The sequence below is a fragment of the Alosa sapidissima genome, chromosome 2 (genome assembly GCF_018492685.1).
Source record: "Alosa sapidissima isolate fAloSap1 chromosome 2, fAloSap1.pri, whole genome shotgun sequence".
NCBI lineage: Eukaryota > Metazoa > Chordata > Actinopteri > Clupeiformes > Clupeidae > Alosa > Alosa sapidissima.
Genome location: NC_055958.1, coordinates 30,525,680 through 30,553,481, shown reverse-complemented (window position 1 = coordinate 30,553,481; position 27,802 = coordinate 30,525,680). Strand labels below are relative to the sequence as shown.

At 43.7% G+C, this 27,802-nt stretch overlaps 2 protein-coding genes across 21 annotated transcripts; both read right to left on the bottom strand.

Moving 5' to 3' along the window:
* Positions 1 to 1,107: 1,107 nt before the first annotated feature.
* On the bottom strand, positions 1,108 to 6,298 carry nyx (nyctalopin). 3 transcript variants are annotated; one of them, XR_006026893.1, is made up of 3 exons: positions 4,887 to 6,298; positions 2,006 to 3,918; positions 1,108 to 1,800 (listed from the first exon to the last, which is right to left on the bottom strand). XR_006026893.1 is itself a non-coding variant. In XM_042081439.1 (3 exons), the coding sequence occupies exons 2-3, from the start codon at positions 4,906 to 4,908 to the stop codon at positions 2,519 to 2,521; spliced, it is 1,422 nt and encodes a 473-aa protein (XP_041937373.1). In that variant the 5' UTR covers positions 4,909 to 4,953; positions 5,309 to 6,298; the 3' UTR covers positions 1,108 to 2,518. The 3 variants fall into 3 exon arrangements, 1 of the variants encoding a protein (XP_041937373.1); XR_006026894.1 differs by having other exon boundaries at positions 2,268 to 3,918; XM_042081439.1 differs by having other exon boundaries at positions 1,108 to 3,918; positions 4,887 to 4,953; positions 5,309 to 6,298.
* Positions 6,299 to 6,888: 590 nt separating this feature from the next.
* Positions 6,889 to 27,053, bottom strand: ddx3xa (DEAD-box helicase 3 X-linked a). Of its 18 annotated transcripts, none has more exons than XM_042081307.1 (22): positions 26,673 to 27,050; positions 25,031 to 25,082; positions 24,834 to 24,881; positions 22,928 to 22,987; positions 22,205 to 22,276; positions 20,729 to 20,812; positions 19,773 to 19,955; positions 19,424 to 19,559; positions 19,136 to 19,243; positions 18,753 to 18,852; positions 18,252 to 18,387; positions 17,880 to 17,977; positions 17,457 to 17,555; positions 17,089 to 17,249; positions 15,080 to 15,224; positions 14,187 to 14,331; positions 13,528 to 13,578; positions 11,844 to 12,025; positions 11,594 to 11,711; positions 11,206 to 11,359; positions 10,796 to 10,920; positions 6,889 to 10,543 (listed from the first exon to the last, which is right to left on the bottom strand). In XM_042081307.1, the coding sequence occupies exons 1-22, from the start codon at positions 26,715 to 26,717 to the stop codon at positions 10,449 to 10,451; spliced, it is 2,397 nt and encodes a 798-aa protein (XP_041937241.1). In that variant the 5' UTR covers positions 26,718 to 27,050; the 3' UTR covers positions 6,889 to 10,448. The 18 variants fall into 18 exon arrangements, with proteins under 18 accessions (XP_041937241.1, XP_041937222.1, XP_041937282.1 ...); XM_042081288.1 differs by lacking the exon at positions 26,673 to 27,050 and adding an exon at positions 26,084 to 26,371; XM_042081348.1 differs by lacking the exon at positions 20,729 to 20,812 and having other exon boundaries at positions 26,673 to 27,053.
* Positions 27,054 to 27,802: the final 749 nt, after the last annotated feature.

The window sequence follows — 27,802 nt, the reverse complement described above, 5'->3', positions numbered from 1 at the left end:
TCCTCTGTGCATAAGGTAAGGTGCTCTTTGTGAATGAGTGTCATGGTGATGGTGCAAATGAGTAAGTCAAACAGTGCAAGAATAAAGTCTATATATCTATATATAAATAACTATATTAAGAAAGGTATAAGTGTGGTCACAGTTCGGCTGTGGCATGGAGGGAGGGGTTGTGCATATGTGCTAATAAAGCACGCAGTGAGGCAGAAGACAATGGTAAAGTGGCTAGTGGACAGACAGTTCAAGACATGGAGGTGGTGAAGAGGCAGACAGACTATGCGGAGAAGTCTATTTTTCCTCTTCCCTTAAGTGATGCATTGAACAGTTCAATGGCCTCTGTCTGTTGTGCAAGGCAGTGAGCGAAGTCTCCAGCTGATCAGGCTCTTCTGCCTGTCATCTCCTGTACTTGGATGACCACTTCCAGAGAGCTCACTGGGTTCATTGTGAGCAGGTGTGGAAACCACAGCAGACGTCTGAGATAAGACAGGATGAATGCACACACTCCAGATTATAAGTGTTATTCACACATGCCAGGCTCCACTCATAAAACCTCTATGTACAAGAGGTGTCCTGGGTTAAAGATCTCTTGCGGTGTCTGTGCCAACAGATGAAGCTTATCAAAGAGGCCTGTTCCACCTTTTATTAATGCAAAATCATGTATATATATCTTGTGTATATATTCATTATCTACATCTACATCATTTCTGCTCTACTTGGTTTTTTTTTGTCACTGGGAAGGCCCCATCAACAGGATCCTCCCTGAAGGAAAAAACACTCTCTAACCTCTACTACTAATAGTGAAATGCTGCCGCAGGCTTTTTATACAGGCCATTTTCTGCAACACTAACAGGTAAATTACTGTGTCACGCCCATTTCAAGCCTGTTCATTCACCCCCAGTGATGCACATGTCTGCATACTTCTCACCATGGGAAGAAGTTATGTAAGGTTATGACACAGAGAACAAGCGTATTTTTTGCACTGCTCAGTAAGAGTGTGGCACAGCAGTTACTTAATCCAGGCAATGAATGGCAACAGAATGAGTGCGAGGTAAAGAAATGGGACCTCTGTGATGCAATTCTGCATACTGCATGCATAATGAAGGGTAGGAGTGAGTCAAAGTGTACTCAGACAGACCATTTTATTCAGATTGATGGCATACAAATTCAATCACTGTACAACTTTCAGAGTTTACATTTCAGCACCTCAATCGCCACGAACTTCCACACATGGGTGTTCAGCCTTTGCACCGCATATAAACTAAGAATATTCTTGATCTTAACTGTAAACAAATACAATTATATTGCAATGTTGCCAAGACTCAGAAATGTTTTAAGAGAACATAAATGTCTGTGTATACGTTAGATTACGTGGAAGAACATGTCACATGCTGGATCAAATCCCTTGCAAATAAGTGTTTACAAACAAACAAGGCTTCTGTTCATCCCTTTCATCTTATTTAGCAGCATGTATTTCTTATAGCATCCAGGAATAATTTTTCATACATTGTTATTATTCTCAATTAATGAAATAATCAAGCAGATGTATGATGGAATGGAAAATGCAAACTTAAAATTTTAAAAAATGAAACCGCATTTTTCTCATAACCACGAGCAAAGCTGGTTAATGGAATCTGTTGACTTGAAAACACAATAAAATAACACCATAATATAGCTAATGTGCACAAACACAACACTACTTGGGTGTAGTTAGTCCATGTTATGTCCATGTGTCTGGATAGCACTTGGAAAAATATGCATCTCTACGTGGCCGGGAGAACCAGACCATGCCACACGATACAGCACCTGAATGCGAGAAAAGATGCCTCAGTCCATAAACAGAAAAAATGCAAGGATAAACCCATTCCATTTACGTACGATATGGAGGAGCTTACTTAGCCCGAGCGCGGATAAGCCCAGCGCTAAGGCGGGAGATTAAAGCGTTCATTAAAAGCTAGAGCATCTAAAAATTCACTGAATGAATAATACAAGACAAACAAGCACGTCATACCATCTGTTAAAGTGATGATGCGCCGCAGCTAGTGCTATCTTCCATACATAAATCTTCACCTTAGTGTAGACGATGGAACATTAAGCAAGTGAAAGCGTTTTGTGTGTGTGTGTGTGTGCGCGCGCGTGGGCTCAACATTAATTTAATGCTCTGCAAATCCCATCATTTCGGTGTCCGACGGTTTTGGACCAAAATAAAACGAGTGCTCTTATTCTCTCAGTCTTATTCACAGATGTCAGACAACTGATTCTTCTTATTATACCTGAAGCCAAGACTCCACACTTCCCGTTTTCCATTTCTCAAAAAGAAAGAAGGAATGAAAGCAGTGGTCCAGAACTATGGTATATGAAAGTATTCTTCCTTTCCCCTATTTAGCTATCAGGATCAGCCTTTCCAGGAAAGCAGGATTCCACTTGACAGCCCGGACTCTGAACCCTTTCTTCCACGGGCCATGGAAAACTGGATTCTTCCCCCACTATGCTGAACTCTTTCTCCACAACTTTGCCAAACTTTTCATGGCCTGTCACAAAGCTGATAGAACACCATCAAGGTGCCTGACTGGCCAATGTGCAGACAAGCAAACAATAACAGCAGCAGCCATTGGCCAGACCCAATAAGGCGTATTCCGGCCGACACCTGGCTCTCGGCCACGGTTCCGTTGCGGAAGCTCTCCGAGGAGTTTGTGGCCTCCTCCTTGAGCTCCTGCTGGAGCAGCTTGGAGATGAGACTGTTGAGCTTGCTCTCTGTGGTGGGGGTCTCGGGAGCGGCCGTGGTCAGGTTCCGTTCTCCTGGGTCTATGCAGGTGCCATTGAGGCGGGTGTACACCACCTCGCTGAGGTCAAGGCCGGCCACGGACGATGGGCTGGCACAGGGGATGTCCCGCACCAGCTTGTAGTTTTCTTTCCACTCCTTAAGCCACTCAAGACTGCAGTCACATTCCCAGGGGTTGCGGAAGAGGTACAGGTGCCCGACGAAGTAGATGGGCTGGAAGGTGGGGAGGGGCAGGATGGTGAGGTTGTTGCTGTTGAGGTGCAGCGTGATGAGGCTGGTGAGGTTCTCAAACGCGCCCTCCTCGATGAACAGCAGGCGGTTGCGGTCCAGGTAGAGCACCTCTAGCTCCACCAGATCGCCGAACCAGGTCCGGGATACGTTGGAGAGGAAGTTCCCTCCGAGGTTGAGCATCTTGAGGGAGACGAGGCCTCTGAAGGTGTACTGGGGCAGTTCGGAGAGCAGGTTGTCGTTCAGGTAGAAGTTCTCGAGCTTGCGCAGGTCCTGGAAGGAGTTGTCGTGGATTGTCGTGATGCGGTTCTCCTGCAAGTTCAGGTACTTCAGGTTGAGGAGGCCCAGCAGGGAGTTGTAGGCCACCGCTTCGATCTTGTTCCGCTCCAGGTACACGTGTGTCAGGTTCTCCATGTCCCGAAGGGCGCTCGGAACACGCCGGAACATGTTCTGGAAGCAGAACAGCTCGCGAAGGTCCACCTGCTCAATGAAGATGCGGTCGGGCATGCTGAAGAGGTTGCAGTTGGATATGTCTAGCCGCACCAGGCGCCTGAGGGAGGTGAAGGTGCGCGTGTGCAGGTAGCTGATGTACTCGTTATTGGCCATGCGGAGATCCACCAGGTTGGGCAGCCCTTTGAAAGCCCCTGGCGTGATGAAAGAGATGTTGTTGTGGTCCAGCGAGAGCAAGCGCAGTGAGGGCAGCGTCCCGAACGCGCGCTCCGCCAGGAACTTGAGGCTGTTCTTGTCCAGGTTGATGGCAGACGCCTCGCAGGGGAACTCCTTGGGCAGGTCGCCCAAGGCCGAGCGGTCACACAGCACGCTGCAGTTCTTCTCCTCCGTGCACGTGCAGCGGGGCGGGCAGGAACGTGTGCACGCCCACAGGGCCAGCGCGTGGGGCAGGAGGAGGGAGGACACTGGAGGAAAAACGAAGAGAGGGTGAGCAGGAGAAAGAGTCGACCAATTAAAAGAACTGATCACTTGTCATCTATCTGATATGCCCACACGTTACCGTTTTTTTTTGGACCAAATAATGATAAAAATATAATTGGATTATGCAAAATATGATCAGACTGTTCAGATGATCAGATGAAAATACATTTTATAGAATGGTGGTTATTTGATTCTTGGTTTGCTTTTACAATATATCTATAAGGGATAATGTGTAATTTGTAAATTGCAGTGGACTGAATGATAATTTTATGAACGGTCTGTTCTCCAAAAAGCTTTCTTGTCAAATCAACAACCCATTCATTAAGTGCAATTGAAATGATTTTATGGTCAAAAGATAAATAAAACAATTTGCAGTAACAATTAAAAAAACAATGCTACACATCCAGATGATCAATTATTGTAATCACACTGGCATCAGCGTTCATTTTGCAGATGAGTTTGCCCTCATCCCTAGCCTCTGACAACAGATTAAAATCTCACGGTGTGAGAACACAACAGCTAGGCAGAGGAGAGATTTCATGTGCGAGTCACACGGACCTGACAGGTTATGTCTAAGACTCCCCTCTTGTCAGGCCTTCTCGTCTTGCTTGTTGTTGCAGTTTCACTTGGATGATGATGGGCAGATTAGGCCAAAAACCAGATTAGAGACTACCCCTAACCGGTAACAGTAGTTACATCTGAATTTTATTACTATTTTTAATACAGAATGCTGGCATGTAATCATATCATAATCTTAAATATATTTATATACCTCTCATACCTCATATGCAAACCCAAGAGACCACCTTTAATACAAGTCTATGCACATCTTTATTTACTCAAAATTAGTATGGCTAAAGTTAAATTAATCAGATAAAGGTGGGCATAGACTTGTGGCTGTAAAACAGCCCCGTCTTCTTAAACTAATATCAAGTAATAAAAATCCACTTACCGCCTATCACTATTAGAATCATCACTGGTCTGGGGCACCTGTTGCATGTCAAGTGTCAAGGAGAGATCTGAAATTGTTATAAATGATCAGGGTAAAAATTGCATAAAGGTTACAAAGTACTATTCTAAATAGACATGATCAACTATCAGAGCACAAAAACGTAGTAAATGACTGTGTGAAATACAGAATAAGTAACTCCAAGCAAATGGATCAGGCAAAAAAATCCTTTCTAATACGGAGATCCTTAAACTGTTACGGGTAAGAAATGATTTGCCTTATGACTTTCCATTGCCTGTGCGACACAACATACCATGCGAGTTGGTCTTCATAATGATAGACACTTGAACAAAAAAATTCTTCATTCCAAATTCTCAGTAGGACCAAAGAACAACTGCTGGCTGCTTCAGTAAAGGCACTCTCACCTGTTGCTCAGGTCCAGCTCCTCCACCTGGAAACGGCCGCTGGTGAGGACGTTCCCTTGAGCTCATCCATGGGCAGACAGCTCCTCTCCGCACGCTTACCACTGCATGACTGGGCGGATTTAGAGGTCCCTGCCCCTCTAAAAAGGGCTGTGTGAGTGTGATCAGAGATGTGTGCGGTGTGTTCTTCTACGAACAGTACCAGCTAACATTACCCCCCACCCTCAACTACACATACACACACACACACACACAATCAAAAAGCCATCACTTAATGGCAGACAAATCCCTGAGATGGGCCTAGGATTACTGATGCGTGAAGCGTGGCTCCAGGATCAAGGAGAGCAACAGCAGCTCTCGCAATGGGTCTCTCAGTAACCAGAGACACATCCAGATTATAACTGCTCGTATTACATCAGCTAACACACACACACACACACACACTTATTAGCTTTGACACACTCTGATAGCATCAAGGCTTTGAGACGATTTTTCAGGAAAAAGGGCGATTCTCCAATCAGGTCATGGTGTGCCAAGATTTTCGTTAGCATCCAGATGCATTGGCCATGGTGAACTGGGTTAAGAGCTCATACATTCTCAGTGATTATAATCCTGGATGAAGACACACGGACCCATAGAAGCCTTGATGGAAACCATCACTTTCATATAAAACACCTCCAACTGATGAGGTGTCAAATGTCTGCCATGTATATACACTTAGTAGAGGTGTAGCTTAAGACAGAGATATAATTCCTAGAGGACAAGATGCCATACGGTTGTCAAAACAAAAATTCACATGTTCTTATTCTGCAGCACCTTATTTACATTCTGCGGAGTGCTTCCAGTTGCTTGCATTTTGGACTTGTTCCATTGTAACTCAATCAGTGAAGCTCAATTAGAAGAATATATTAAGGAAGGGCAGATTGCCATAGACATGTCAGTGTGTGTTTCACTTCAAAGACTTGTGATGCTTCTATGTGACCGCATATACACACACACACACACACACACACACCTCTTACACTGAGTATTAACCTTCTCATGTCAAAGGGTGAAAGAGCTATTCTGGGTGACCATCATCTGGTAAGTAACAGAACTGACCAGTCATATTATATGGAGAAAATCATTTGACAACCATTCTATTATGATGATTCTAAAATCACTTGAATTAAACCAAATAAATAAACATAAATAACCAAATTTTTCAGTGTGCCGTACTTGTCCAGCACACTTTCCTAAGTGTTTGGAGTAGGTTAAACAAGTGTCTGAACGAGGACAGTGGAAGTACAGAAGAGGGCTCTGACTCAACTTCAGATATTTATGGTCCCCTCGGTGGAAACGGGATGGCAACCTTCTCTACATTAAGTGGATCCAGATATCTTCTCCCTTTTCTTCTGAATCACCTGCATTTCTAGTGCAATTTACCCAGAGGTCATAAAACAGAAAAGCATCGTTAATTTCTGGGCTGTAGCATTGACGGTCCTTTTCTATTCAGGGCAACTGAAGGTAATCCAAATCCACTTTTGCCTTAATCTAAAGTATTTGACACCATCTGAGACAACAAAAAAATAAAACACAAGAGCTTTCTTTTTAAAAAGTAATTCTATTTCAGTGAAGGAACTTTAAGCCAATTTAATTTTCCAAACAACTTTTGACATATTTCAGCCACATTTAGAACAGCTGCTACAATGCCTATTGTTTACCCCCGTCCCCAACTTGCTACATTAAATTTATTCAATTTTTTAGAAAACATGCTTCTTAACTGGTAAGGTACTTTTGCATTTCAAACTTTCTCTTTTTTCATTTATTTTGGTAAAATCATACAAGAAACGCACAGCCGAGTCCTCTCATGCAGTGCATTAGGCATCTAAGCTACTACAGAAAGCAAATACTAAATCTAAGTGTCCTGGACGTGCCTCTCTAGACATTCAGCGAGCCTTGTGACCGGGTTTGTTTAAACATTGTTTTTTTTGCCTTCGTCGACCATCTTCCGCAAGCGACATGACTTGTCGACACGCATCATTAAGACTTATCACTGGAGCTAAAGCTCGCTAAATGTCAGCATAAGAGACAGAATTTCCAGCAACACGGTAATATGCAAATGCAACAATAGAGAAAAAACCACATGTTTTTGAGACTGCCATGTGCCAGACATTCACTGGAAACCAAATAACATTAACAAATCATTTTCTTTCAACTTTAAGAAAAAGAAAGAAAAAAAATATCAAAACAAAAAAAAGGAGTGAGAAAACAATGCACACAATTGGAGAATCTGGACACTTTTTTTCGTTTGCACTAATACATTTAGGAAATTGTTCGCTCTGTTTGACATCATCATCATTCCAAACCTTGGCATGTCTGATTGGTTTTTGTTAAATCCCCATTCCAAATTTTGAGAGCCAATTATTAAGTTGTTAAATAATGAACGGCCAAGAGGCCATCAACAGCTGTGGATACTGACTTGAGTCCAATATGTCTGAAACGTTAAAAAGCTCACACTACCCCGAAATATATAAATTTATTTTCACGCATACAGTTGACATTCAACATTCAAGTGCCAGTGTTTTTTGTACGGTCTTTTGGTCAAGTTTCTTGAAACTTTCAAAGAATCACTTTGAGGCTTACAAAAATAAATATTTCTCAAAAAATGCTTCATAAATTACACAAAACTAGCAGCAAAAGTAGAATCTAGAAATCTGTGTGCAAATAGCTAAATTCCCCCACTGCTACTGCCCCCTGGTCCCAAAGAATTCCTGGTTGAACGTTGAGAACCCTTTCCCCTTTTTGTAAACAAGCTGCGTTATTTCGTGTCGTCCCACGCTCACATACACACACACACACACACAAAATGTTTGGAAGCTTGAGGACACACACTCAAGACATTTGTATAAAAAACGAAATGTGCAATAAAAGAAGATCGGTCTGTAAAACTTGATGGGCATAACAAAGGGCCTAAACACCTAAACTTAAATAGCACCATTCATTATTTTTTGTTTAAATTAAGATTTTTGAAAGGTTTTCCTTTCCTCAATACTGTCAGTGCATCCGCTTTTACTTCATCAGTTGAAATAAAATGAAAATAATAACAAACAACTAAATGGCAAGGCACAACTTCGCTTGAGAAGAAATCTATTGCACTTAAAAAAAGTAAAATTTTTAAATGCCCGTTTTCTCCTCCTTTCAAAAGCAGCCGCCCTCTGTGAGGGAGACTGAGGGTGGCGCCGGCTATAGCGGCCAGCGCTGCGGAAAGTGCCACAAGCACAGATGCTCCACGGAGGAGCTGGTAACTACATGGTTAAGTGGGAGGCAATTGCACGAGGTTTTTTATTTGGCCACCATAAAAGCACCCATCCTCGTCAAGGGCCAAAAGCCAAAGCCCACCAAAAAAAAAATAAAACTGCTCTTACCCTTACTCCCATCCACATCCCTCCAAGTCCTCCCCCATCCACCCACCCCTGTATAGCTATAGCTTAGCTCTCAACTAATACGAATCCTGTAGCCAGATCCCCATCTTATTTAGGTCTATGGAGAAGAGAGGGGGTGGGGTGTGCGGGGACGAAAAGGAGTAATGCCTCCAACGCAGCTTGAAAAAAAGAGAAAACGTTTGTGATTCAAAAAAGGTGAAGCCTGCGACTGAATTCATGTCTTTTTTTGTCTCCTTGACCAAAAAACAAAACACTAGCATGCGCATGAGACCGCAACAGCCGTGCGTCCTCGATGGGACACAATAGGGCCGCTTCGGTGCCGTGGTCCTTTAAGTTTCTCAGCCATATTTATACAAGCTTCTCGTTCCACGTGGCAGCCATTTTTTGTTTCGTAATGTTTGTGAAAAGAAACATCTCATTGAAACAAGAAAAAAAAAAAAAAGCTTTTTTTCCTCTGCTGTTGACACTTCAAAACGAACAAAAAAAAGTTGTTGTTTTTTTCTCCATCTTAGCATCGATCGAAATCGCCAACCAATTGCCTCAAATCAAAATAACTCAACAAAAAACACTGCCCACTTCGAAGTGGCTAGCATGTGGTTACTTACTAGCTGCCGTAACACTGTCAAGTCAATTCAAAGTGGAGTAACAAGTTCCAGCATTGTAGGTCTGAACCACATGGGTACTAGTTCACACCTCGGCTATTTTGTTATCGACGCCTGTTTGTCATGACTATTACCATCACAACTGGAATGGCCTTTTGACAACAACCACATCCTTAATAGGTGCCTATCCAGGATAGAGTGAGCAAAAACAAAAATTTTCATACAGAGAACTCATCCCATAGAGTACGGTTTTCACACAAGGAATCACCACCTATTTTTTCACCGCACATTTGCGGTGGTTCCATAAGCTGTTTGTGATCAGGCCCTTTTGTAGGCTTACATGATATCCTTGTGGTGAATTTATCTTTCCTCTTTTTTTTGGTTCGAATGAAACAGCGACATGGGTGAGTCGCATCATCCTAGTGTTTGCCAAGGTTTGACTTAAGTACAAACGTTTCTTATGCCTTCAGAACGGTCAACAAATTGAGCTCTTGGCCGAGTTCATTTTGGTGAAATGACGCTAACACACACACACACAAAAATATAGATATTCCTGTCTAAATTGAAAGGCACAGTACATCAACATTATGAATGATCCTCAGGTTTTCTGTCGTTGTGTGTGCGTGTGTGTGTGTGTTTTTTTCATTTCTTCTGTTTTCTTATTTTTTTCATATGAAGAAATAAAAAATAAAAGTGCAGTTGGGAAAAATAAAAATAAAAAACGTTAAGTCCCAGATTCTACACCGGACACCGACAGTGCGTAGGCATCCCTTTTGAAACTTGGGCGGGCAAGGAGGGGGCTTGGGGGATTGTGGGAGACGCTCCTACTCTTTTTTTGGTCAGGCCGACCATCGCCCCCTTGTCTTCTCACCGGGCTCCCTCTGAGAATGTGAGGAAATTAAATTCACAGGTTGTGACTCACTGCGAGTTCTTGAAGCTACACATTTAAGAGGGATGTAGGGAGGAGGGGCTGAGAGGGGCAGGGAGTATGGTCTGGCTAGGTTTCGTTTTTTTTTTGTTTTTTGTTTTTTTTAACATGTGGTTTCCCATTTTATTTATTTTTCTTTTCTGCTGTTTTGGCATAGTGATAACCCTGTGGGTAGGTAGGTTCTATATCTAATTGCCCCACCAGTCCACCTGGTTGTAGTTGCCCCCATAACTGCCCCCATAGCTCCCGCCGTAGCCATCATTTCCAAAGCTCCCAAAGCCACCTGAAGAAAAACAAAGGCATAGGCACTGTGTAAAAACGTATTTCTACAAGTGGTACAAAGTGTCAAAACATAGCCCTAAATATCCATCAAGATGTCTCAATTACGTGTAATTACATCTTCAGAAGCTTCACCTAAGTGCTTTAATCTACAGGACTTCACAAAGAAAAGTATTCCTACTGTATACAGCCATATAAGTACAGGTATCTGCATACATGTTTTAACACACATATTAAACAAACGAAAGGTCCACACCTTTATTTCCACCGAAGCCACGGTTTCCTCCATGGCCACCCGCACTACGAGCACCACGATTGCCAAAGGTGTTTCCACCGCCAGACATCTGTCGGTAGTCTCTGGCTCCAAATCCACCAGAGAACCTGCAGGAGGGAACAAGAAAGATGAACAATTAGTAGTGGAGGGAGACTGATGGTGAACGACACCATGACTATGGTTGTGCATGAACAAGCCATGATGCTCCAAACTCACAATCATTAATTTAAGCGATAAGGATTAGGTCATTTTCAACTTCCATTTCCACAATATTGGTATGTGTATAGTAGAATACAGTATGTTTTTAATTTATGGGAGGGGATACAGTAAGGTAGTCCTAATTGATTTCTATGACATTTTACAGGTATTTTCTAAAAGGTGATTATGATTACCTCTTGGAGCGACCACGGTTGCTGCTCTTGTGCTGGTGCTCATAGGCCAGGCTCTCCAGCCAGGAGGGCACTTCCTGCTTGGACTCAACCAGGATGTCCAGCAGGTCCTTTGTGATGTTGCTGTTCTTGTCATTGTAGAAGGAAGTGGCCAGACCTGCGACATGGTTGAAAAGCAATTCATTTTATTCAAAACAAAGGGAACTGTATTGTAGAACTGCAAATTGTAAAATTAGATATTGTTTAGGAGTCTGTATGTCAAACAAATCGTGCTGAAAGATTATACAGATAATCATTGTATTTGGAGGAATCTACAGTTCTTCAGATTTTTAACTGGTCAATTTAAGTGACTTTCTGTCAGAAAGCTGGTGGCCCAGCTCGTAGGACTCACCGAGGTTCCCCACACGGCCGGTACGCCCAATGCGGTGGACGTACTCCTCAATATCACTGGGCAGGTCAAAGTTGATGACATGCTTCACATTAGAGATATCCAGCCCACGGGCAGCCACCTGCAATGACATTGACAAAATTAAGCCTAATGATTGGCACAACAAAACCAAGCTAGATCTTTTTGTCTTGCACCTTGTTTCAATGGACATGGACATTATAAACAAATTGTGTTTTTTTCACATTCGACTAACCGCAGTGGCAACCATGATGGGGCAGCGTCCGGAGCGGAACTGGTGCAGTGCTTCTTCACGGTCTCTCTGGGAACGGTCGCCATGGATACTGGTGCAGGCATAGCCCTCACGGTAGAGGAAGTCCTCTAGGGCATCGGCCCCCTTCTTGGTCTCCACAAACACTAGTGTGAGCGAGTCTTTACCTACAGGGACAGGAAATGAGGTTTGGTTGTCGATCAACGCGCTAAAACCAAATTAAACAAAAACAAAATGCACAGAAGGGGAGAAAGGCTTATACATTCTGCATGATCAAACTCCAAAGAAGGTGGAGGAGGAAAGTGAAAAATAATAATAAAAAAACAAAAAAAAATAGAAATATAACACAAAGGAAAATGATAATTGAGGCATCAGCAGCTTTGCGTCCATCTGACAACCATTAAGTGAAATTGAGCTTTTGTCTCAGACTGAAGGCCAGAATAGTGTACTTGGAGCCTGCCCCGACCTTTTTTTCAAGCGTGCAGACATGACTGACTGCACCCTTTTGCTTTTGGCTTTTTTATTTTTGGGTTCAATGTTTGTCACAGACAGCTGTTTAGGCTTTAATTGTTCTCTTTAATGGCCATCATGGCAGAAGCGTGAGATGAGGTGAGGAGAAGGGATATGACAAAAGGGAAGGGACAAGTGTGTGTGTGTGTGTGCGTGTGTGTAAGAGAGAGCAAATGAGCGTGTGTGCAAATGTATATATGTGTGTATGTGCGTGTGCAAGTGAACTTGTGTTGCAAATGCATGTTTGCAAGTCTGTATGAGTGTTTCTTGCAGCTGTGCTTATCTCTCAGCATCACAGTAGCTGTAGGACAGGAGTGGTGCACGTTCACATGGCAACATCAACCCAATGAAACGCATCAACATGCATTTCCTGCACAGGTTGCCATGGTGAAGATGCAGAAAGAAGCCCAGCATGTCAGGCCACCATGATTTTGTTTTGGATGTTTGCACTTTGTAACCATGGCGATGATCTTGGAGGACTCTTTTTTGAGTTGTACCCCAACCCCGATGATTCACAAACAATGGCAGACAAATCGCCTCATCGCTCTGTTTCCATCTTCAGCTTGAGTTCAGTTCAGACACTTCTCTCTTTACCAAAATGTAGGGTCTGTTAGCAAGTAATAGCTCATCCCAACAGTTAGGAATGATGACTCGTGTCTTAAGGACAAGAGGAAGTTGGAGGCAAGAGTAGCGAGAGGCGCAGATACGGAATGCGGCATGGTTTCCAAAGGCAACAACCAGACAGGTCTGCAGTGATGACTCACAGGTTATCGACTCTACAGGCATACAGACGCAAAAATCCCCCCCAAAAACAAAACAAAAACGTACAAACTTGCAAAGAAAAAAAAAAAAAGCTCGGACATTACCACCAAGCTCTACCACGCTACAAATCAGCCAGGCTCGCATAGAATAGGCCTGCATGCTTCATGGCAGGGGACATTGAGAATGAAAAATTCCTCTCAGACAAGGCCGAGAGGAATTAGAACGGAAACCTGACAAGCGAATGAGCGGGGTGGGGTGTGGTTTGGGGGGGGGGGGGGGGGGGGGTAAACAAAAACTGGGAATCATCTGAGATGGGTGATGGGGAGGGAGGTAGGGGAGGGGTGGAATGTGATGCTCTGGATAACCATCTTGAAGGGGAAGTAAGTCGCCCACTTACCGGGTCTCTCTGGAGCCTCGCCTGCATTTTCCTGAACCTCACTGGGAATGACTTCAAATAAGAACCAAACCTCCCAGTAAACTTTAATGCACTTCACAGCACACAGATTTTTGTTTTTTACGTATACATACAAAGATACACACATACACGCACACATACATGCATGCATAAAACAGCACACGAGCTGGACTGGTTAAGAGCATCAGCTAATCGTAGTGGCTACCAAGGAAACTTTTGGAATCTGAAGAAATTAAGCAAGTCCAACAGAACTGCCAATTTTAAGTGTTTGGGAGGAGGATTATCTGTCCAGCCTAGACAGACAAAGACAGACACACACACACACACACACACTGTTCAGACAAGGGGAACTAGGGTATTCGGTCAAGGCCTTACATGGGGTAGGAATTACGGGGGAAACTGGGGGAGGGAAAAAAACAAAAATGGAAGAAAAAAAAAAAAAAATTTCTGCAACAAACATTGAACCGTTTTGACTTCTCTAATTATACTAAAAACCTCAAAACCCAGAAAAATGGAGATTAAAAAAGGCCTCCGTGGGCTTGATTTTCTAGGTCATTAACACACACACACACGCGCACAGTTATCTGGCTGGGATTTAGAGGCTTGGATCAGAACAAAACGGAGACAGGTGTTGCACCTACCTGTGGCATTGAGCAGGTCCAGCAGGAAGGAGCGCTTGTCGCTCTCCTCAACCCACACCACCTTTTGGGTGATGTTCTCAGAGGTGGAGCCTACGCGGCCCACAGCCAGGAAGATGTACTCCTCCAGGAAGTCTCTGGCAAGGATCTGAAAGCCGAATGCACACACATGTGTAAGACAGGGCTGTGTTGCCTTGGTTGCTGAGAACAGGTAGCTACATACATAGACACATACATTGTTTAAACTTATCATCTAATTAAGAAAATAATCCACAGACTAATCGACTTATTATAGTTGCAGTCCTACACATACATATATTGAGTTTTATTTAGGTAGCACCAAAACTGTCGATGCACTCTGTAGAGATCAAAGCCTAAATGCTCAAGATTAAGTACTAAGGTGGCAGAGGAAAGGACCAAAACCTCCCTTTTAGCAGTGAAAATGTCTGTGCCTGAAGTTCAGACGTCATATATACTTTAGTCTAATTGCCTATTTTCAAATCAAACGTGCCGGCTCACACCTGGATTCAGGTACTGTGCCTGAACAATTTATTCCCTGCAGGAATACTGTAAAACATTGATTAATAGCCCAAGCTTTTGTTTACTTCAATAGTCAAACTCAACCTACTTATATTTGAGACAGGCGTCTATTAGGGCCAAGCCTTTACGTAATTCCTTTTATACAAAACAAAAATTGTGTCATCCAATAACATATTACAAATCATTCTGCGTTTAGTGGGGGCTTTTAATCAAGGTTTTACGGTATACAGACATGTTCATAGCTCCATCATCATCACCATGTTATTTTAGCCTTTGACTCCAGGCACCACGCTGGTGCGTAACATCTGGGTCATCAGCTGCGTTGTGCCAGGGGTCAGCAGGGGTCGGACCCGTACCTGGATCTCCTTGGGGAAGGTGGCGCTGAACATCATAGTGTGGCGGACCCCTTTCGGGGGCATGGTGTCCTGCTCTACGATGCGGCGGATCTGGGGCTCAAAGCCCATGTCCAGCATGCGGTCAGCCTCATCCAGGACCAGGTAACTGCAGAGCAGAAAAGTGGGAGGAAAATGGCATTTTGTCAAAAGAATCAACACTTACAGTAAGTCTATGGACCCTTTAAAGAGAGTTCCATTATCAGCATCATAGTTGGCCCCACAAGACTTCCTTTTTAACATTCCATATGTTATCTTAATGCAGAGGAAGTAGATTGGGGCCCAAATAGAACGTTCAAGCATTGTTTGTGTTTACCTTGTTGAAAGGGTCCATAGCAACTAGGCCATTTGTGCAACATCAGAACAAGTCTTTATTATTCTGCCCATTTCATTTCCATTTCTCTTGAAAGCATGCCTGCGGGGAAAACTAGGGCAAATGCTAAGACTCTTCGTTTCAAACAAACTTGATCTGGAATGGTATGTGTGTGTGTGTGTGTGTGTGTGGGAGAGGGGGTTGAAAATCCACTTATCAGATAAAAAAAAAAAAAACAACAGTGAGTATTCAGTAACAGGCAAGCTGCCACTCTAGTCACATTTACATTGGAAGGCCGACTGTGCTAGGGATCGACCGATATGGTTTTTTTTAGGGCCGATACCGATATCAATTATTACCAAAACAGGAGGCCGATAACCGATAGGTAAAACCGATGTCAGTTGTCAAAAAGGTGGGTATAGTAAAGGCTATATGCTGCAAAAATTTAATTCAAAATCATTTAATTATGCAAACTTTTATGTAACTCCTGTGTATCATGTTAATCCAAGAGCTGAGTAATAGCAATTATTTTCATCGAGCAGGCCTGCACAATGGGCTATGTGCTTGTTAAGGGACCTGTCACAAAGAGAATGCTTTGCCATCGTGTGTGTGAGTGCACGAGAGGGAGAGGGAGAGGAAGAGGTGCATGCGTGATGGCAAGTGTTACGGTTGAATAGTTTAACAAAAGTTTTAAAATAGTTCTTAGGCTATTTAAGCATGCAATTTGTGTCCATGTGTAGGCTATAAGCTACACTTTTGAGAGCCTAAAAGGCACGTTAATAGCCAGCTCAGGACGCGATTTTGTTCAGGTTGGATTAAATTACGGTTGGCCCTGGGTGCATGTAGTCTTTTCTGACAGTCCGTTTCAAAAAGGAGCAATTACACTTTTTGACGTTCGCTATCGCATAATTTAGGACTTGTCTGTACTATGTCCGCCGAGGTGTCCCGTTATTCACAATTAATGAACGAGGCGGAGGCAGAGAACTCCCGACGCGCAGCACCCGAGTTTGTGGGATAACTAGTAAACAGCATCAGTAACGTGCATCAATCGGGAATTCGCTAAATGAAGGAAGTGGGTGCTTTACTTATTGATCCGGATCAAAGAGACAATAGCTTACAAAGTGGTGTTTTTGTAACTTCAGTGTAGGCTACCTTCCTTACCTCCGTAGGCTACAGCTGAAGCCCAGTCTGCCTCAGTGAGAATCCTAAACTTTGTCTGTGTTCAGTCTTCGATCCTGATTGGCTGCATTCGTGCTAAGTAACAAATCAGACGGTGTAGTGGGCGGGACAATGCTCTTGACCACAGAGTAGCAAATTCAGGGAGTGAGAGACGCTTTACAGACAAAGTAGCGCGTTTCATTCTTTACTCATTTTAATATCGGCTTATTGGTGGAAAAAATGACCGATACCAATTATTATAAAAATTCTAAATATCAGCCCTAATAATCGGCAGGGCGATAATTGGTCGACCCCTAGACTGTGCATGCTCAAAGTGGTACAGATTTACCCCCAGCTCCTGATGCAAAGTTCAAACAGCCAGTCCTCAAGAGATGGGCTTTATTTTTAATGCGTGTCCACTAGTCTGTGTGCGTGCGTACCTCTGTGTGTGTGTGTGTGTGTGTGTGTGTGTGTGTGCGCGTGTGCGCGTGTGCGCACTTACTTGCAGTAGTCGAGACCGATCTTGCCCCTCTCCATCATGTCAACCAGACGCCCGGGCGTGGCCACCAGCAGGTGGCAGCCTCGCTCCAGGTCGCGGATCTGCTGCCCGATGTCGGCCCCGCCGTACACCACGCACGGCCGCACGCGGGAGCGGTAGGCAAACTGCCCGAGACACAAAAGAGCCCATTCAGACGCGGTCACTTTAGGCCGAGAACAATAGGACAGCTCAAAGAGAGGGGGGGGTGGGGTGCAGGATAGGGAAGGGAGGGGGTGGAGTTACGCATGCCAGTCAGGGCAGGACAGGGCAGGGCAGGGCAGGGCAGAGAGTGGCTCTGGGAGGCAGGAGCGAGTGGTAGAGCTCAACCTTACCTTGCGGGACTCGTCGTAGATCTGAAGGGCCAGCTCACGGGTTGGTGCCAGCACCAGCGAAATGGGGAATTGCTTGCGGCGTCCATATTTCCCATTCTCCTGCAGATAAAAAAAAAAACACAAACATCAACATTCATCAATCATGCGACCAACCAACAATGAATTATGCCACTGTATGACTATTAGGTTTCTGCTCAATATTTCAAAATTGTATTAACCTAGAATGCGGTTTTTGCCCTTCTAATATGAAACAAACATTCTGCTTGCTCTCAACACACAAGGCTGAATCAATCCGAACCATGCTGCTGTCCTTGAACATTGGCAATGTTTGAATATCTGACAGTGGCATAGTCAACTGCCTCTGGATAAAAAAAAAAGGACTTCATTTAAAGATGACCGCGCGTCATGCCAGAGCCGTCGTACCTGCCCACTGTTCTTGGCAGCCTGCAGGGCCTCTCCAGGGCCCTCTGTGTAGATCTGACTGAGGATGGGCAGCAGGAAGGCTGCAGTCTTCCCAGAGCCTGGTAAACACAGACCAGACCCACATTAGAGGGGAAGAAATAAAGGGGTGCAATAGGGGTACTACTGAGCTGTGGCAGGTACTGCATTAGTACTAGTAGGACACCGTAGTTTAATCATGCACATATTGCCATTATAAACAACGTGTTGGAGACGGCAAGAGAACTCTAAAAACCTTAAAACATCCAATGTCCCATGATGCGATGCATTGCATTTTGTGTGTGTGTGTGTGTGTGTGTGTGTCCGCGTGTGGCTTCTGAGGGCAACTCTGCCTACCTGTCTGAGCGCACGCCATCAGGTCTCTCTTGGCCTTGATGATGGGGATGGCGTACTTCTGCACCGGGGTGGGCCGAGTGTAGCGGCTCAGAGCGATGTTGCCCATGATGATCTCCCCCATGTCCACATCATGGAACTGAGGGAGATGGACACGCGTTCATATTTTAACATTTATATTCACGCTGTAAAATGCCCATCGGTGATGAGATTCCATAACATGTTACAACCCATACTTTGATTGAGACATTCATTGTAAATCCTTACTAACACTAATATTGAGTAGCAATTGAACTTCACTTCCTTTACAGAGGGAAGAGCTTTTACTGTAACAGGCAGACAAGGCAAGCTACGACAACAGACACAGCATTGCAATCCAACCGTGTACGGGTTCACACCATGTACGCATTTAAAAAAACATTTGAGCTATGACTAATTTGTCTGTGCAACGTCCCGAGGGCCACGAGCAGCAAGAATGAAAGGTGAGGCGGGACTATAACTTACGCTCTCGATGTGAGGAGGGGAACTGGAGCCAGTGGCTTCCACAGGAATGTCGTCATACTTCTCAAAGTTAATCCCTGTGTTGCTGGCAGCGAACAGCTCACTGAGAGCAGAATGAGACATGAGTGAGACAGAGAATAAGAGAGGGGCAGGGGAATGTGTGAGTCAAAAACCGATAATAGCACCATGAGAGCAGAATGAGACATGAGTGAGACAGAGAATAAGAGAGGGGCAGGGGAATGTGTGAGTCAAAAACCGATAATAACACCATGAGAAAGCAAAACTGCAATAGCTACGTCTATATATCTCCAGGCTTAGACCATAGGGTCCTACCCATGATATAAAGTTGCCTGAAGGGTAAGGGGAGGGTTGGGTGAATGACTCACTGTTCCAGGCGCTCGTTGGGAGGGGTGGGTTTGGACCAGTCCTCTTCATCTCTGGATTCTTCCACCCAGCGGCTGTTCCCTCCGGCACTGAAGCCACCGCGCTCGTACCTACAGGGGACACCAAGCACATCGCACATCAACCAAAGCAGCACACAAACGCTAAGAAATATGCAGTGCTCTGCTTCCTTTGTAGTTCTGCACAACTGTGCATGTTGCAAATATGTAAAATGCTATACATTCAGATTTTGATCACAAAGAAACCTTGTTTAAAGTGCTTTGTTCTCATACCTTCCTCTGGACCCAGTGCCTCTGTCGTTAAAGAAAGCAGATTTGCCACGGTCAGTCCGTGCTCCAAAGCTACTGTAGGCATCCCTGTTGACCCCTGCGTTCCAGCCGCCATCTTTGTTTTCATATCCATAAGGTACTACAAAAGAAACGGCAGCAAGGACAAAAGTTGGACATGCTCTTTCTCCACATGATCAGCAGAAGAGGTCTGTGTTGGCTAGAATCCATCTATGCCATTTTATTAATGTTTACATAATGCTTTGGAGAGACACTCTTGGATATGGAGGGCATTGGTGTGTTTGAAAAAAAAAAAAAAAAAAAAACAATACAGAAAGAATAGAGTTGTCCACACCTGCATTGTGCATGGGCTGGGTGAAGGTGCCGCCACGGTTTCCACGGAAACCGCCACGCCCGCCTCCCCTTCCGTCGTTACGAGGTGGGCCACGCCCAAAGTTGTTTCCGCCGCCATTCATCCGGTTGTCATGGTAGCCATTCACAAAGCCGTTGCTGCGCCCACCATCCCATCCTGGGGAATCTGGGGAGAGGAAGCGGCAAGGTCAGATGAGGAGAGGAGGAGGAGGAGGAGGGCACTTACTCCCTCCACTGACCACCATCACAAATCACAGGGGAAAGCTTTCAAGTCCAGATATTTATGGTAAAACTGATTTGGGCTGACAGATTAGGGTGGTTGTTTTTGTGATCGTGACATTTCTGTTTTATTCATCGGAAACAAGAATGGGCATATGTAGAGAGCAGTTTTTTTAGGAGTTTTTATGGTCTGCAGCAGCCATAGCTGTGTTAGGCTTAAGCAGGCCGAGTGAGAGAGAAATCTGCCCCCGTGCAAGGAGAGGAGAGATTGCAACGGGGAGAGAAAAAACTAACAAAACAAAAAAATACCACTTTACTCTGTAGAACCAGGGCTGGCACTCCTAATATAGCTTGGTCTACACACACTCGCTCACACACACACACACACAATTATGGCAGAATGTGCCGAGACAAAGAGCTTTGCAGTGACGTTCACCCACTGGAACATCTTGCACCAGCACACTGGTCAGCCGCAGAAGGCCATTACAGCACAGGGGCCATCTAAACTCACGACTGCCACAATGACATGCACACCAAGCCACTACCTCTTAGGGACAAAGTACTGCGTTTTCCCCCTCGTAAACCAGGCTAGGGCGTAGGTGTGTGTGTGTGCTTATTCAGCTCAAAAAAATGTCACAGAGAGAGAGAGAGTTGGAGGACAGTAAGCCCAAGACTGAGAGTAAATCAAGTCGTGCAACTGTGTAACCCCAGGACATTTACCACAGCGATCAGCCCAGCTGCAGACACTTGACGTGTCGTCATTTCCGTCCATCGTCACACTGGTGTCAGTATAGGCCGGGGAGACTGGAGGACACACACACACACACACACACACACACACATCCAGGTGACGAGTCCAACCTAGTACTACCTGGTCTATAAGGGATACTTCACAATGCAAGCACCCGCAATGCATTTAACACACATGCAGAGACCAGCACCAGACCAGCAGTCTGACAAACACAGCCAAAGGTCAATAACTTCAACAACAGCCAGCAACAGCATAGGAAAAGATACACAACATGTCTTAATAGCCAAATCATCCCTTAGCTCCGAGTGGTAGATATTACCCTGTCCAGAGTAGACCGAGCTTCACTTCATCTCACACCATGGCCTCCTCTCTTAAGTGTAGAAACACTCATTCTGTGTAACCGATAATCGCTGTACAAGTACCTGATGAACTGGGCCTGTCTATGCCACAGAATTGAAAGCTAAACAGCTAAGATGTATCAATTCAAACAACTTTTTTTTTTTTTTTTTTATATAAACATCAAACAAAATCAAGGCAGACAAAGTGGCTCACATATCTGTATGTCTGACATGCTTCTGGACTTGAGAGGAAAGAGACAAGAACATCAAAACACTGGGCACTCGTTCAGTTCCCTCTGGTCAAAGCATGACACTGTTCCATTCAAACCAGCCCCAACATTAGTACTGGACAGCAGCCTTCATTCCTCTGTTCCAAAGCTGGGTGCCCACATTTGGCATGTGGGTACAGTATCTGGCTTGTTACTGGTCAAAATTCCCAAGCTTCATTCACAGTGATATTGGACACTCCAAAATGACACACAGCTAACAATCAGGAATTGATGAGTTCTAGACAACGAGCAATGATTTACTCCTGGTTTGATTGGTTCTGCCTGGTATGTGTGGTTGTTAACAGGGGCCTGTTTGGTTTGTTTGTTTTTTTTTTTGCCTGCCTGGAGCAAACTCTGGGCAAGCATCCAGATTGATTTCTAGACCTTCTCTGATCAACTAATTTAATTCAAAACAGGTTCAAATGAGTACAAAAGGTACAGCCAAGGCACTCTGGCTGCCAAGTTGCCGACACTGGAAAAAGGGGCAGAGGTAAACCTGACAGATGAAAGAACACGGATAATATGCATCCTGGCAGGGTTAGTGGCTGCCCTCCTCCTTTGCATCAACAGCCATACCAGCGATCTATTCAGATCACCCTTTCTTGGAAAGTGGCCAGTGTCCAAACATGCATCACAATACAAACTAGGATTAGCTTGTCAGAGCAGAGACAGATTAGAAAGCATATTAGCATCTGCTAGAACTGGGCTCATTCCTACATTTCACAAGCCCCGCCACTAACATGGGGGCTGTGGCTGGACTAGGGTCACCAAGTGCTGAGCTTATCAATGGTGAGTAGAAGCAAGTGGAGTCAATCCCATGCACACAATTCAGGTATACCACATCTCTCGGACCAGCCACCACCGTAGCTGTGATAATAGGAAATCTCCTGGGATTGGTATCTTGGGTAACCTGAGCAGAAGTACAGGGCAACTTGTAAAATAATAAATAAATATATAAAAAATTTAAAAAAATAAAAACTCTTCCCACTCCCCTTTCAAGCCAAGATAATTGCATTTGGATTATTTCGTCTGCAATAGTTACCAGTCCTACAGTAATTCCATCCTACAGTACAGTTATTTCTCTCTGTGGTTTCGTTCCTGCTGCCTAGTTTAAGGGGGCTGTTTGGGAAAGACTTAAGGACATTTTGGATTCTGAGTGTTTTTATGATTTAAAAAAAAAAAAAAAAAAACACTACACCCACAATAGACAACACACATAATAGCATGGCATGCCCCTCATTTTCATATGATGATCATCTAATAACACTGGTGGAATGCTCAATTAAGAATGTTAACAGAATAGGAAGGTGGAAGGCATGCACCCAGCTGCTGCCTGGAGAGCATAAAGTAGGACCCACTAAGTAAGCAATTGAGTTGGGAACCATGTTGGCGTTAACATGTGACCATTTCTAAGAGGGAAGAAAGTGAATTGTGTGAGGTTGCTTGTTTTGTGATAAATTGGAGCTCCCCTGCCTATTGGGTGTGATGGCATGTAATTAAACCGTCATGCATTTAGAAATGCAGAGCACCCTCAGCAGAAAGCCGACAGAACAGAACTTACAGCTCCTTACTGGTGGCACTGAATAACTGCTCTGTCTACCAGAGGGAAAAGCATTTCCTGCTGTGAAAAAATGAAGATACAGTCAAAACGCCTGTAAGGAAGCTCAAAGTGAGACAAGAAATTCAGTTTCACCGTTTGAATGATACACAAACATAGAGTGCCAGAGCTTTAAAACCCTTTCCGTGCCAAACTGGCTTTTGGACAAGTCAAGATGGTATTTGATTAGCCTAGAAATCTAGACGCACCCTAGCGGCACCAAATTATATTTGCTGCCAAGGGCTAGTCTAGCAACTCTCTGTTGACTTGTGAGCTCGAAAAATGTAACTTCTATCAGGCCAATCAAATCGTGTATAGAGTCGTTAGGCGGGCTTAACATAATGATTGATGGCAGAGTTGCAACGATTTGGCTTGAATTCCCTGCTACTTGAAAACAAATAAGATGATGTTACTGTTGGCGAACAGTGTGACACGAGTTAAGCTTTTATTAAGTTGACAAAAGTTTGAACTAGCCAACTAGCTCCGCTGGTGGGAAATGCATGGGACTCATAGCGCTTTCCTATTGCGTGCAGAGAGAATTTGAAAGACAACCGATTATCCCGCCCCTCGGACTGAGCACTGCAAACGGTGCATGAAGAAGCATGCTAAAAGGGCCATTTGAAAAAAATACTTAAATATTCTTGGGTTGTTTTGCTGGAATGCAAATACGTTGAGCTTTGGTAGTCTGAGCAAATAGCTTTTTGGGTTTGCAAACCTACTTGGAGCGGAGATGGTATTAGAGTGCAACTCTAAAGAGTCAGCAAGAGACTCCAAGAGGGAGGCAGCTGAGAAGTTCATACATCATGAATCACAACAAAAATCACGATGGGAAGATGACCGAGCTTTAAAGTGCACTGAGCACTGGTGTGCTTGGTCACTGATCAAGTGTGAGTGTTTTGCTCTATTTCTTTTTCAACTCGCTGCCATTTTATTTTGACTTGGTGCTACAAAAGAATAAAAGATAAAATGGTGGACAAAGATTAGGAGAAAAGACATTTTTCAGAGCAGACAGTAACAATGGTCTGTCACCAGCTTGCCCATAAAGTGCCGCTTTGCCCTGCACCATGAGGGACTATGGACCATTACAGCATTAACCCATGGCCAGACAAAACAAATGTGTTTTGGCTTATAGCTGTTTTATAGCTGCAATCCAGTCCAGTATACACTGCCAAACATTGCCATGGTTGAATGTATGACGATAGCACCATAGCACCACCGATAGCACCATCATTTCTCAACTGTGTTTTAAGAAAAATTATAACTCAAACATTGCTACATTCAGACTATTTCCATTTGAGTTGCACTTTTGGAAATGATAAAAGTAAAAAAAAGAAAGAAAAAGCTCCTGGCACCAAGTTCAATACTACATTAGTCACATGTATTCATTCAGCAGACGCTTTTATCCAAAGCGACTTAGAAAAAATATATACAGTACGAGTGGTGTGCTGTTTAAGAATCATAAACATAATCATATTATAGTCAGGGTTCCCACTCTAAGTCAAATGACCAATTCCATGACTTTTTCCTGACCTTCCCTGACAAAAAAAAAATGAATGAAAATGAATTTTCCTGATTAATATATAATGAATAAACAAAGTTGGGCTACTCAAGCCAGCAGTAAAGCGAATACAGATATACACCAATTCTGTGTGGAAATATTTGTATTAATGTATTTTGGAAAGTACGTAACTGCTACAACAAAATTCCCTGATATTCCATGACTTTGCCCCCAAAATGATTAAATTCCCTGACTTTCCATGTCTGGAATAGACTTTCCAGAATTCCATGATATTCCATGACTCGTGGGAACCCTGTATAGTTGATAAGTCAAATCAAACCGCTAATAGTGCACACCTGCATGCATACTTACCATTTTTAGAAGCCTCTTTGTTTCTCAAGTGAGGCGGAATGTAACGCCCTGAACAAAAAGACACACACACACACACACAATTAGCTTGGTATGACCCCTCAAAAAGATGCTCCCAAGTTACACAAGAATAGAAATGTTATTCTGATATGACCAAAGTATAACAATGACATTGTTCCTTAAAGTCAAAATTAACTTACTGCCTGTTCCACCACCCTGTACGTCCACAGAGTTCAAGTCTAGGACAGCAAGCTGAAAACAAAACAAAATGGAAATTACATCTTGTGCAGATGCAAAGAGGTCACATCAGGAGCGATGTGCTCAGCTGGTCCAGGAGTGTCTTCCTGGACCAGCTGATTATACACAAGAATTGCCTTCAACATCTGAATTTCCTTGGATGCTTTCTGACACATTCAATGCCATTTATCAGGCTCGTGAGGATCATGTGTTTGCTAATTCAAGATGGGGTTGTGATACAGCCAGCTCCAGTGTGTGGTGTCTACAACTGAGAAGGCCACCTCACAAAAGTTGTGCTAAAGTTCATCTACTTCACTGCAAGGGTACGTTATTTAACCTGTTTGACGAAAGTTCTAGTGTGAGCAGAGTAACCTCTAACTGGACTGGTCAGAAAAACACATGCCACGTTCGTCTTTTAAGCAGCTGCACACTATGATGGCTTGTACCTAAGACTAAGGTATAGAGCGAAGTATTGTTCTCTATGGTAGCAATAGACTAGCACTAGACGTCAAAGAAAGATTTCACTAGTCACCAGTGTATTTCATATCAGTCGGTCACCACAGCCATCTGAGGATAACATCTGCGCGTACTGTGCTTCCAACTTTAGTTAGCTATAATGTGCATAGTGTTAAGCAGCTACAATTACTAACGTTACCCACAAAATGTCCGACAAGATCCGACGAAATTTCTTAGGAAGTAAGCTCCATGCTAACAGCATCGCCGGCAAATCAACATTAGATCGAACTGTATGTAGGCAGAGTTTGGGCAACCTCTTAATGTACCACAACATTACACACGGGATTCTTGAGACAGCAAAACAGCAGCACAAGAGTAACAGCGGATAAATTATTAATATCAACTACCCCTCCCCTGGCCGTAATCAAGCGATTTAGGAGCCATAACAAAATGTAGCCAGCAAGCTAACGATTGACATGTTGTTGTTTACATAAAAATAACAGTTCACGTTAACAAAAATTAAACACACAAATGCATGCTAGTTAGCGAGCTATACAGACCATAACTGGCAGACCACATGTTGAAAAAATCATTTCGATGAAGAGTTTCCTTGACCCATTCGATGAAATAGTTACATGCGTAGTTAACCAGCCATCTTGCATTGGGTTGACGCTACCGGCAACTTAGCTTACTATGCTAAATACAGACCCCCAAGTTAACTGGTGGAAACTCGCTGAAACTAAGAGCGGTGTTGGTAGAACAGTGTCATATTGAAGAATATGGAAAATCTAAATGTAATTATGATAAACCATATAAGTAACGTTTATGGTGGGCTAGTCGCCATTAGCTGTGCAAAACACAGGCCGCAGCGAGAAAAGACGATACAGTCGCACTGAAATATGAAGCTCCGCCATCATCACCATCGCTGGCTAGCGTTTACAGTCCTAGTGGCTAACTAAGTCGCTAGCAACCACCATTTTATTAACGTTACCAGCTAACTTACAAGCGTCAATACATTAGCCAGAACTCTAGGCTATGCTAACTGATAGCACAGCAAGTCCGAAACAAAATCGTAACCCCTCAAAAAAACAAACAATACATTATAAGATTTGCAAAGTTAAATACAACTTTAATAGGAGGCAAACTCACCTGCTGCTCTAGACCGTGTGAATTGTCGACGACCACATGACTCATAACTAAAGTAGATAGTGTGGATCACTTCAAATGAGAAAAGGTTTTCTTTGTTAGCAAGCTAACTCACTAGCAGGGGGTTTCTAGGTCTCCTTTGCCAACGACGTCACTCGTCCTTGTTTCTAATATAGTTTTGTGTAATGCTCAGTGCTCACCGACTAAATGTATACCTCTAATTAATAAATGTATTATCTTAAGCCTAAGATGGGCTGCCAAAAAAACTGCCCGGAATTCACTCCACTCCGATTAACACCTTTCCCAGTTTTGTCCGCGGTGGAATAAAGCCTAAAGAGCAGGTACCGCGAGATATCATTGGCTGTAGACAGACTAGATCTACACCGGTGGACAGACAGAAAACATAGGTGGAAAATATCGCGATGTTTATTCCTTTCCCGGAAATGTCGGAGCGCCGACCAGTGGCGTTTTGAGGATTCTGCACAAGGTTTATTATTGACAGCTTTTAATGTTTCAGCCTGCACAATGTTGGAATAGACTTTAATACCTTCTGGTGTTGGTGTGCTAAAAATTTGCTTGTGGTGTGTGCTTGTACTTGTATGTGACCATGGCATTAGCCTATATCTGCGTTAAAAGATAAACAATTGCTAGTGCGTCCTAACTCCATATTCAATACAGGAAGGTAAAAAACCCAGGCTAATGCACTGTGAAAAACAGTGAACAGGTTGTTGCTGTTTGAGCTTCTACATCCTTTTATCTATCTATGGTATTACAGCATTCTGAGCAACAGGCATGTTCTAAAACAGATGCTGCACGTCCTTGAAGTAGGCTAGTCATATGTTGCAAGCAACAGATAAAACAAATAGGTTATAGCACAAATTCATGCAATGCTGTTTTGCCAAATACACAAGGGCACAGGCATAGTGTAAACAAGCATAAGACAACAAGTTCTGGGTCAAGAATCACTCCTCTAAAACCAATAAGTGGACCTGGACTGCAGATCCCCCTCATCCTGAACCTTTTTCATCTCCCCTCCTCCAGCAGAACTTCATACCAACTTTTTCCCTATTAAACTCCACCCTCATAAATAGCCATTGTCATATTCCTTCCCTTGTTTTTTTTTACAGAGAATT

Excerpts from the sequence above, each read along its gene's own strand:
- nyx (XM_042081439.1), bottom strand. The coding sequence starts at position 4,908 with ATGATTCTAATAGTGATAGGCG. Across the intron at positions 3,919-4,886 it reads GATTCTAATAGTGATAGGCG|TGTCCTCCCTCCTCCTGCCC; the intron begins GTAAGTGGATTT and ends TTTTTCCTCCAG.
- ddx3xa (XM_042081288.1), bottom strand. The coding sequence starts at position 26,185 with ATGCAAGATGGCTGGTTAACTACGCATGTAACTATTTCATCGAATGGG. Across the intron at positions 20,813-22,204 it reads TGGCTGGTCCGAGAGATGTG|TCTCCCCGGCCTATACTGAC; the intron begins GTATACCTGAAT and ends TGTGTCCTCCAG. Across the intron at positions 19,956-20,728 it reads CAGCTGGGCTGATCGCTGTG|ATTCCCCAGGATGGGATGGT; the intron begins GTAAATGTCCTG and ends TCCTCTCCCCAG.